Source organism: Tachysurus fulvidraco, chromosome 25, assembly GCF_022655615.1.
Source record: "Tachysurus fulvidraco isolate hzauxx_2018 chromosome 25, HZAU_PFXX_2.0, whole genome shotgun sequence".
NCBI classification, from domain to species: domain Eukaryota; kingdom Metazoa; phylum Chordata; class Actinopteri; order Siluriformes; family Bagridae; genus Tachysurus; species Tachysurus fulvidraco.
The window spans coordinates 1,993,736-2,006,022 of NC_062542.1; the positions used below are offsets into that span (position 1 = coordinate 1,993,736).

General features: G+C 36.9%; 1 protein-coding gene across 1 annotated transcript; it reads left to right on the plus strand.

Annotated features, from left to right (window-relative positions):
- The first annotated feature begins 1,531 nt into the window (after nucleotides 1-1,531).
- On the plus strand, nucleotides 1,532-4,476 carry LOC125138341. Its single transcript, XM_027157667.2, has 2 exons — nucleotides 1,532-1,727; nucleotides 3,008-4,476. The coding sequence occupies exon 2, from the start codon at nucleotides 3,061-3,063 to the stop codon at nucleotides 4,237-4,239; it is 1,179 nt and encodes a 392-aa protein (XP_027013468.1). The 5' UTR covers nucleotides 1,532-1,727; nucleotides 3,008-3,060; the 3' UTR covers nucleotides 4,240-4,476.
- Nucleotides 4,477-12,287: the final 7,811 nt, after the last annotated feature.

Here is a 12,287-nt window from a genome sequence, read left to right on the forward strand (position 1 = left end):
TATTGAAGTGACAAATCGCAGCGCACTTTGATGTCTAAATGCGTATCTGCTACACAAAATGCGTAAAGGTTGGCAGGTCTGCCAAGTAACCAAGAAATATATAGTGTCGGTACAGTTAATATACATAAACAGAGGTGAGCAATGAATAGAGGTAAGCAATGAATTTACAGCTACAGTATATGCATTTATAATTGGTAGAAAGGATGTAATAAAATGTACAGTGTGGAGCAGAACTGCAAGGTGATTGTACGGCTTTTACTATATTAAAAATATAGCATTCAGGCCTTTGTTTTCAAAAAATACAGCATGTATTATGACTTCAAGAAAACACAAAATATTATTCTCTGTGCCTTAAATCATTCCAGTCTGTGGTTCATTACTGAGGTTACCTTCATGAGTCAGCATCACATGCCCACATACAAGCCTTAGCCAGGTCTTCTGTGTCTGTTTCCTCCCTCTATTGGGTTACTCTGCATTCATTGGTGAACATGAGGAGGGGCTGAGCAGGAGGTGGATAAAGAAAGAAAAGAGAATGCGCAAAAGAAGATGTAGGGACGTGCTACTATTCGACTTCCCTATACACACAGGCCACATTATCCCACGTTACATTACAAACATATTTAGATCCCTAGTATGAGCAAGACAATGGCAAATAAATACCCTGTAAGCCATTTTCCTTCCATGATAAAGAAATCTTAAGAAGAACCAGACTCCTAAGGGACACCATCGTCTTTCTGGGAAACACTGGATAGTGCATATGCTTTATTAATTTTCCACATTAAACAGTCAAACAGTACAGAATGTGTTTAATGGTCTTGAGTACAAGCATCAGAGATCATGGAATCACATATTGCATGCAGTAGATTTAAAAAAAAAAGAAAAATAAGTAAAAATATTACACATAATTAGGCACAATAAGGCTCTAAGCACATCATTTATCTCTAAAAGATTTGTGATTGTATGAAAAAAAAGAATAATAAATAGCATTCTTTTCATACTAGCATTCTTTTCAGACACGGTTTTACCAACATTGTTGGTTCCTCAGAAAACAAACATTTCAAAACAAGCTTAAGCCTGTCTGCTGTCACATGTAGTCAGGATATTGAGTAAGCTACTTTCACGCCAGGACCGATATACTGTATTTCCTTCACTGAAACTGAATTACTGTACAGCATGCCAGGAAATGTTTAGACTTTTAGACCTCATAGCAAATAAATGTTGTGCTCAACCTACAGAATAGCAAAGAAAGAAAACAACAATCCTGCTCGTCCAGCTTACACTTTCAGACAATAAGTGATGTTTAGCATAACATAATGTTTGGAATTAATATAGATGAATGCCAAAGCTGTTCTAAAAGACCAAGACACATCAGGGAAAATTTGATTTACTTTTAAATACATTTGGTATTTGTAAGAAATCTACTCTGTGTAGGGAATTTTTTTTTTCTGAGGGAGAAACTTTTCAGTGGCTCAGTCAGGACACTTGGTAATGTTGCAAACTGTTTCACAGAGCAGAGTGGAAGCCTGTGAAAGGGGCACAGTTACTGGATGTTACCCATCCCTCTCTGAGAGGGAGGAGTAGATGGAGCCCGTCCAAAGAGGGAGTGCCACATGCAGCAAGGCTACAAATAACCATCGATCCAAGGCAGCTGCAAGTCATTGGCACCGCTGGGCTGCACTGGAACACCACAGACGGCACCTCTGCACTTTCCACCTACAGTACTTACTGTAAGTGTTTTTTTTTTTTCTCTGCTGATCTCTTGATGATCTCTTTCTTTTGGGGCTTCTTTGCTATTTTCCTTTTTAATATTTGCTAACACTTTAAAATAGCAAAACATAGAATCAGTGAACAGGGCACACAAAATAGATCTTTATAAATGTCTACAATGTTGATGTAATTGCTAATTCTGGATTTTTTTTAAGCTTTGATAAGGACCTGTTCTGAAATGCCCGGATGTACTGCTTAAGTAAATATTGACTTGCAAAACACTTAGCAACCATGGATGTGGTTTTAAGATAACAAAGACATTGCTAATTATAAAAGGCAACAATGTTGGTGCTATTAAACTGTAACACTGGATTCTATAGGAAGCTAAGACCGATTTATCGATCAAACTGAAATGAAGGATTCTGTCAGCCAGTCAGCTTTCAGATTGGCCAGTTAGCTCGCAGCAGTAATCATCAGGAAGTGTCAATGATGGCTGCAGTACGTCTAGAAACCCACTAAAAACAGCAGCTTGATACACACTGGCCACTAGGGGCTCTGCTGAACATTTTTTATCTAGTCAAGTGTAACTCATGTAAAACAAGGTGACAAAATTTACATTTGCATGTACTTTATCTGTAAATATGCAAAAAATCTATTCTTAGGATGTTTGATTCAGACTGTAGTATCAAATTACTCTTATGTACCTAACTGACAGTGCTAAAAACATTAATATCTGTACAGACCTTTGGCACTAGCTCGAATAAATCATTCATTGCGAGACTGAGTTTACGTTAGTTAAGCTGCAACATGTGAAAGACGGAATTACACAAAACCTGAATATCATATTCAGGACAGGATTGTGAGGCTTAATACTGAAACACCACAGCAAACAACAACAATACCATAGCAACTAGCAAGTAACTTGCAACCACCTAACAGCTACCTGGAATGTCATGGCAACCACATAGCAACACCCTAGCAATCAGAATATCACTACTTACTTTTTAACTAAAACTGGAACGTTGCCTCGGGTTACATCAAATAACTAGGATTATTTATACTGTACATAGACATATAATCATATTCTATGGGGAAGTCGTGGCCTAATGGTTAGAGAGTTTGACTCCTAACCCTAAGGTTGTGGGTTCGAGTCTTGGGCTGGAAACACCACGACTGAGGTGCCCTTGAGCAAGGCACCGAATGCATTTTTTATACAATAAATGTGACATTTACATAATGCTGCACTGATTCTGGAATTCCTGGGAAAATTTTTAAAATGACATTTCTTATTGTGTTACAGAAAGAACGTTTGCCTCCGTTACAGATTAAGACTTTCATCACCTGACGTCCAATATGAGTTTTGTGTCAGAATGGGTTATGGAGAACAGCGACAAGATCGAAAAGGGAGTAGAGATCCTAGGCCAAGGCTGTGAGATCCTTGCAGCCACAGTAGGCCAGTTCAAACCCATCCTGGAGGCAGTATTTAATGTCTCCACTGAGCTCATTAGCAACCCAGAGGGCAAAGAGGCTAGGTTTCTTGGTGAGCAGTTTGTGAAGGTCAACCAGAAGCTTGAAAAGATCCAGGGTGAGATTAAAAAAACAGAACTGGCAATAAAGCGATCACTTGTGAACCAGCAGAACTTCAACCTCCAAGCAAACATAATGAGTCAGTATGAATATTTTAAATATATTTTCACAGCCAAACCCAAGTTTAAGCAGTTGAAGCGAGATGAGTTCCTCATCTATTTTGAGGAATTTGAGGGAGAAAAGAACCTTGAATGCTTATATGATGTTATCATGAAAGAGAACACCTCTGGACAGACAATGCTGGACATTATAGTGGAAACTGAGCAGCGGAGCAGGAGGGCAGTGGAGGAATTCTGTGCTAGCCTGAAGAAGCTGTTTGTGGTTGGGATCATCTCACTGATGGGCTACGCTGCACTAAATGAAGACACTGTGGATGAGGAAATGGGGAAGAAATGGCTTGCCCGCATGGAGGACGTAGAGAAGCGCATGAAGGCAGCAGTGGATGAGTGTGTGAACAACTTTGCTGAGCAAGCCAAGTCTGATATAGATGAGATGCTTCTGGAGAAGCAGAGCAGTGTCGACCCTGAGTTTACTAAATTCATACTGGAGGCTCTTGTGAAGAAGTATTACTGGGTCTCCTGGTCAGTCCGGGTATTTAACGATGATGATGGTGGCAAATCTGTGAAGTTTCTGTTTGGGAAGAAGCGCCATGTAAATTGTGGAGTTGACAATTATTTTGAACATTTGAGTGGTAATAAAATAAGGGTTGTGGTGTCTTTCACTGCAGACCCTAAACCACTCGACAAGAACCAGATAAAGGATCAAATAGAGAACGAGAACGGTGATGTGGAGTCTGTGGCTGAGTCACTGAGCAAAAGTTTTCCCAACTGCCTTGTGCATGCCATAAGCCACACTAAGAAAATGGAGGAAGCCAATAATTTTGAGCCTGAGCACCTTTATTATATTTCTCACAAAAAAGCACACATCTGTATTCATTCTGAATAATTGAATTTAGATTAAACTAAACATATTGATGTCCAATCAGAATCTACACTCTCCAGGGTTCTATTAATTGACGAGTTCTAAAATTTTTATGATAATAAAGATTTGATTTTTTACAAATGTATGATTGTTATTATTAATGATGATGTTATGGCACTTAATTATTGAAACAAGACCGATCAAGAATGAGGGTCAAAGCACTAAGGCTTGAGATGATCACTTTTAATAAAGGCTTTTAAAAAGGAAAAAGTGCTTTGTATCTTTTGTATTTTTTTCTCTGTGTTATATCCATGTTGAAAATTGATATTTAAAAATGAATACACATTAAATCAGAGCATAATTTTAGTCATAATTTTAGTACAGGTTCATGCATCACTTCATGCATTTATTTTGTAATACTCTTGCACTTAGCCTGAAACTTTTGTGCAAATTATAACCATCTGTCATTTTTGCCAAAGTAACACTAATGATTATTTTTGTGCATTTGTATTATTATTATTATTATTACTTTATAGATCCATCATTTGTTCAATTGATAATGAATTAGAATTATGAAAAAAATATTTATTTAGTCTCATCCTGAATACATTCACCCCTATTAAATGTTTGGAATATTCCACATATCACATGTTCCACAGGAAATGACATCGTCTTAAATAACTGAATGCAATGAGAAGACAAAGGCAAGTTTGTTAATTCTTTTTTTTCTGTATTTTTAGTTGTATTTTGATCCTTAATGATGATAAACTGTTCACATTTCATCATTCATACCTAAATTAGAGATTCATTTTTTAATTTCAACTAAATATAGTTGATGTGAATCTGTGGAATGTTCTATATGTCTACATGGCATTAGCATGGACGTTAGCTAGCCCATTTATTTTGTGTTTGCTTATTATATGCTTACAAACTCAATCCTGTAAATGCTGACCCTGATTTTCAGTAAAAGTGTTGAGTGACAGTAACAGTGACAGTAATGCCATGTGAATGTGTTCTTTTTTTTTTTTTTTTTTTTTTAGATTAATTTAAGTTAAAAAATGATGGATTGTGCTGTAAGTTCTTTGTGAAAATGTTGAGATATTAGGTCTGGAAATGTTAATTTACATGTTTTTTTTTTTTGTTTTTTTTTTTAAACTATCTAGACTTCTGTGTATTTACAGTCATACAACACCAGAGGTCGCTCTATGAACTCCATTAATCTCCCAGCTCAAGAGTTTCTGCAGTAGCCATTATGTAGAGAGAAATGCACAGAAATTGTAGGCTGTACTCTGTAAATGTGTGCTCAAGAAGAGGCTGTTTACTGACACCATGGAGGTCAGGGGGTGTAAAAAATGAGACCAATTTATTATTATTATTATTATTATTATTATTATTATTATTATTATTATTATTACTGTTATTAATAATAGTAATAGTAACAGTAATAATAAAAATAATAATAATAATAATGATGATGATTTTATTTGTATAGCGCTTTTAACAATTTCCCAATTGTCTCAAAGCAGCTTTACAGAAGTATGGAAACAGAAGAGAGAGAAAAAGAAATAAATATTTAATAATAAGAAAAAAAATAAGAATAAAAATAAATAAATGAATATGTACAATTCAAGTTTAAAATTAATTTAAATAAAGATTAACTTAAAACTTTTAAAAAGACACTTTATATCTATCCCGATCTCTAATGAGCAAGCCGGAAGGGACGGCGGCAAACTCCCTGAGATGATATGAGGAAGAAACCTTGAGAGGAACCGGGCACAGAAGGGAACCTCATCCTCATTTGGGTGACACTCTACAGTAAATAGTGTAAATGTAAATAATGTCCTTTTCTACAACAGTTTATAAAAGTGCAATCGAGAGCTCCTGAGAAACAGGACCGACACAGCATTGGTTCAAAAGAAGGCATGACCATGATGATTGTATATATGCCTGATGTCATCAATTTTTCGCCATTGCTTTTAAACATGACTTACTTTTAAACTAGAAAAAAATAATCAAGGATAGTAAACGCATTCTGAAGAAGGACATTGTTTTTTCTTTCCTGTTTAAAAGCAGTACGAAAATAAAAAAATAGCCTTTTCTCTTAATACCACAGGCGTGTCAGTGTTTACACCATTGTTGGTGCTGAGTTTGATTCTGCTGTATTCCTTTACTTTAGTACTTCAGCTGGATTAATTTCAGAGTGAATCACTGGGGCTCTAAAGCATCATGTATGATGATGTCATTATGAAAATGTTATTTTTATTTTTGAATATTAATTGTTTTGATCATTCATTGTGCGCCTCATAGCAAGTTTCTGTAGTAGTTTCTATAAGCAGGTAATCTAATAGTTGCAGTAGCTGCAATTTTCTGTGTGTCCATCATAACCTGATACCTGTAAAAAAAAAAAAATTCTGTATAATAAAATAAAATTCTTGATTTTTATTACAGTTAACTAAAATACCATATTTTAATCAGCATACAATAGTGAGTAGAGATAAATACATGTGACAAACAGTCCAACAGGGTTGCAGCGAAATTCATCTCCCTCACCAATTCATGTACTTACATGTTCAGGTTTTTCTGAATTCAAGTTGTTCGCGAAATTCAAGGTAAGAGGTTTTGTTAAGAAGCCAATTGTGTGACTGTAGACACACCCTATCACACACACACAGACAAACAGCTGTAGATATATAGAAGACTTGTAAAAAAAAAATCTGTCTCTGCACAAAAAAATAAAAATTTTCCATGTTTACACATTTCTACAAGAAGGTCTGTAGAAGTTGTGCATGTTTGTGTAGCTCCTTGTTTAATTGGGGAGTAAAATGAAGACTCCCCCCCCCCCATTGTATTCCATGTGCAGCTCCAAATTGACAAAATCCTGGGCACAAGTTAAAAGAAGAAAATACTGATTTTTATTTAAATTCCTGGAGAAAAAGCTATAATATATATATAATGCTATAAAAGTGAAGTGTCTGTAAGTTGGCTGGTCACCCTCAGTAGTGCTTTCCATTTTTAATGGAGCTATTCCTGTACCAGAGCTTTTGATTGAAACCTGTTATCTAAGCACTCACTCACATTTTTCCCAATTTCCCGTGTCTGTAGATTCAAGTCTTATCAAGCCATATTTCTAGTTTCAACTAGATATCCTGTGAAAATTTATAGAAAACCTTCAGTGAGACATTTATATGCCTACATCATTTTGTTTAAACAAACGTTTTGCAAAGGTAAAAAATACAGATACATATAGTTCACTTACTACTTTTCTATTTGAAAGTTTGTTATCAGGTTGAAATTAGAGATGATATAGATTGTGTAAGACTATAAAAACACAGGAAATTTGGGGGAAATGTGGGCGGGTTCTTAGATATCAGTCTTGAATAACTCCTGCAGGTTGTTCTCGTTCTGTGGGCAGGTGAGAGCAGGATTAATAACAGGTTCCTTTGTCAGTGAAACCAGTTTTTACTGTAAGCAATGAGAGGAATTAATCACTATGACACTTTAATGTTTGCAATTAATTTTTTCCAGTGAATTTAGTCACATTTAATAGAATAACAAACCTTGCAGGTGAAGCAACACCCACTTCTTGTTAAATTCTTGATAAAGATATTAATCAGAACCAGGTACAGGTATTGACATGAAGTTACTTCTATAGTTTGATCGAAATCATATTTATAAACGTGCAACAATTTGCAAGACTCAAGTATAAAATAAGTTCTTAAGATCAAGATTATAGTTACAGCAGTAAATATTTCTTTTTTTAAATAAACTTTATATTTACTTGTATGAAATCCAATCAAATCCAACCACGTTGCCTCAGACATTTAAATAAATTTGTTCAGATCTCTTGAGTGTCTCAAGGTGCAGTTCTAATGTCTGCATCTAAAAAGGTTCAAGTTTTAGTTTTCAATTCAATTCAAGTTTATTTGTATAGCGCTTTTTACAATAGACATTGTCTCAAAGCAGCTTTACAGAACATAAACACAGAGCAGAAGGTAAACATAATTAATGATAAAGGAATTAACGAATAATAAAAGAAATAAGAATTAACAGAATAAAAATTCTAGATTATTATTAGATGTATATAGTTCACAGTGTGTATGTATTTATTCCCCTATGAGCAAGTCTGAGGTGACTCAGGCAGCAGTGGCAAGGAAAAACTCCCTTAAATTGGTAAAGGAAGAAACCTTGAGAGGAACCAGACTCAAGGGGGAACCCATCCTCATATGGGTGACACTGGGGGTGTGATTGTAATATACAGTCAGTTAAATGTTGTATTGGTGTAAGGATCAAGGACTTCTGATCTCCTGAGTACCACAGAGTCTAACTGGAGATGTCTCAGGATTCTTAGAGTTGGCCTCGGCTCAGTAGACGTCCAAAGGCTTCGTCCCACAGAGGACGTTGGGAGCTGGTACAGTGTCTGGATGCCTCGGGATGGGTACAAAGAGAGAAGCAGTGGAAAGGGATTAACATATCTGCTGTTCATAAAAATGTGCTGGTCTGATGTACTGGTGCATGATATTATGGGATGTATTATGTGTACGCCTGACTGAAGAGGTGAGTTTTTAATCTACATTTAAACTGGGAAAGTGTGTCTGCGCCCCGAACACTATCAGGAAGACTATTCCAAAGTTTGGGAGCTAAATAAGAAAATGCTCTACCACCTTTAGTAGACTTAGATATTCTGGGAACTAGCAGAAGTCCTGTGTTTTGTGATCTCAGAGAGCGTGAAGGATTGTAACGTGTTAGAAGACTAGTTAGATACATGGGAGCTAAACCATTAAGAGCCTTGTACGTAAGTAGCAGCAGTTTGTAGTCAATTCTATACTTAACAGGTAGCCAGTGTAGAGTTGATAAAATTGGGGTTATATGGTCATACTTTCTTGTCCTAGTGAGAACTCTGGCAGCTGCATTTTGGACTAACTGTAACCTATTTATTAAAGATGCAGGACAACCACCTAGTAATGCATTACAATAGTCCAGTCTAGAGGTCATGAACGCATGAACTAGCTTCTCAGCATCAGATACAGACAGGATGTTTCTCAGCTTGGCAATGTTTCTAAGGTGGAAGAAGGCTGTTTTGGTAGTATGGGCGATATGATTTTTAAAAGACAAGTTACTGTCTAATATAACACCGAGGTCTTTCACTGTCGAGCTACTTGTAATAGTACATCCCTCTAAATGGGAGTTAAGTTAGAGTTTATGTGCACTGGTTTTTGGACCTATGAGTAGTATTTCTGTCTTATCGGAGTTTAACAATAGAAAGTTGCAGCTCATCCAGTCTTTTATCTCTCTAAGGCACTGAGTTAATTTGGACACTGTGGCTATTTCATCTGGTTTTGTTGAGATATATAACTGTGTGTCATCAGCATAACAATGGAAACTAATCCCATGTCTTCTAATAATGTTCCCTAATGGAAGCATGTATATAGAGAAAAGCAGAGGTCCTAGAACTGATCCTTGAGGGACCCCATAATTAACTGGTAGTAAACTGGAGGATTCACCATTTAATTCTACAAAATGGTATCGGTCAGACAGGTAGGATCTAAACCAGCTTAAAGCCTGACCATGAATACCTGTGTAATATTGTAAGCGATTTAGAAGGATGTTGTGATCTATAGTGTCGAATGCAGCACTAAGGTCAAGTAAAACTAATAGTGACATACAGTCTTGGTCCGAAGCTAAGAGCAAGTCGTTTGTAACTTTAACAAGTGCAGTTTCTGTGCTATGATGGGGCCTGAAACCTGACTGAAACTCTTCAAGGATGTTGCTCTCCTGTAAGAAGGAGCTCAGTTGAACAGACACAACCTTTTCAAGTATTTTAGACATAAACGGAAGGTGTGAGATAGGTCTGTAATTTGATAGTTCATTAGGGTCTAAGTTAGGTTTTTTGATGAGTGGCCTAATAACTGCCAACTTAAAAGACTTCGGGACGTAACCTAAAGATAACGAGGAGTTAATGATATTAAGAAGAGGCTCACCAGCTTTATGTAACACTTCTTTCAGTAGTTTAGTTGGGATGGGGTCTAGTGAACATGTTGAGCATGTAAAGGTTCACCAAAGAAAAAACAAACAGTAAATGTTTGATAGTTTGTTCTAAATAAAAGTCTGCAATGTTAAGCAGTAAACAGCACTGCACTAACAAACCTTTGTGTGACAGCAGGGTAACGTGTTTTCTCAGGTGGAGTTTTCTAAGGAAATTGACTGGTAAAGCATCTCATCACTACTGATGTGCAGAGATTTTTCGTATCAGTGTAGGACATGTTATTGTGCATCACGTGCAGGCCACTTTAGGATGTAGGTAGTAGCATTAGGACAAATCTGTCCTGCTCCTTAGTGAAGTCGTGGAGGTGTAGCTGTTGTTTTATGTGCAGGTCAAACAGAGTAGGAAGTTTTCTATACAGTAGCTATATCTCGTACCTCCTGGCGGGTTTCCGCACCATCCATCCATCCATCCATCCATCTTCTACCGCTTATCCGAGGCCGGGTCACAGCAGTCTAAGCATCGATGCCCATTCTTCCCTCTCCCCAGACACTTCCTCCAGCTCTTCCGGGGGAATACTGAGGCGTTCCCAGGCCAGACGAGAGACATAGTCCCTCCAGCGTGTCCTAGGTCTTCCCAGGGGCCTCCTCCCGGTTGGACATGCCCGGAACACCTCCCCAGGGAGGCGTCCAGGAGGCATCCGAAACAGATGCCCGAGCCACCTCAGCTGACTCCTCTCGATGTGGAGGAGCAGCGGCTCTACTCTGAGCTCCTCCCGAGTGACTGAGCTCCTCACCTTATCTCTAAGGGAGTGCCCAGGAAACTCATTTCGGCCGCCTGTATCCGGGATCTCGTCCTTTTGGTCATGACCCAAAGCTCTTCACAAATCAAATCACTTCACACTTCTCACATATTCGAATGCAGTTTGCTCTAGAATTTTTTTTATAGGAGTTTGTGCTCTATTTACTTTAAGTTCTCTCTCTATCAGTATCATTTCCTCTTTGTCCCTTACTTGGAAAGCTCTTTTCTTCTGCACTCAGCTCGCCAGTTACACAGGTTTTGTTGTTTGAAAAATATTATTTGACTTTTCATGTAGATGAATGAATATCTACATACCGATAAAGGAAACGTTGTTTTTAGCACATTCTAAAGCATATATCTTTCTGTTCTCCACTTATTGTACTGTAAGAATGTCCCAATTTCACTGTCCCAGAGTTTTACATGTTATTCAGTTTGTCGATTTCACAATAGAGACTTAGTTTGTGTTTAAGAAACCAAATATGTAAGATACTGTTAGATCAGGGATGTCAGATATAGAGCACAGGTTCTGTGTCCTGCATTTTTTTGCACATAACATACACTCACAAAGACCATCACAAAGACCATCACAAAAACACAAAATGAAAATGTATTTTACTTATTAAACCCAACAGATCGTGGTTAAGCAGCTTGGGACCCAACCACAACAAATGCACTGTTTTAAGAAAAGATAGATAATTTGAGGGAGTGGATGAACTGAATTAGCTAAATTAGCTTAACAAGAAGGTATGTACTATACATATGTGCTGGTAGAAAAATATAACTTATAGGAATATGTTAGGTGCTAAGCACTGACTGTTAATATCAACATTCATCACTTATCTTAACTCAGTGAATGATTATATGAATGGCCTAATGGATGTACTAGTATATTCTCATCCCTTTTTATAAAGATGAAGGTACCAGACATGGACCTTAGTGGTTCTTTCAAATAACCAGTTGACTTTTAGGCCTAATACTGCTTTTATTTCATTTGTTTAGTCTGGTTGTTTAGGGAGGTGGTATATCCCTGGGATCTGCTCCTAAAATAAAAACACTCGCTCACCATCTCCTGGTCAAAAAACTGGTATATGTGAAAAATGTTCAACATATACCATTAGATTTTGAGTGTGTAGATAAAGGATTTCTACAAGTATACATATATTGCACAAACTCAGCTTTAATTGGTTAAATAATGATGTTTTTGTGCATCTTTTGTGAGCTAAGCTAATTGTTGTTAGCTACATTATTATACTGTTTGTCAATTATGAATTTTCTGCTTTTCTGCTGTTGT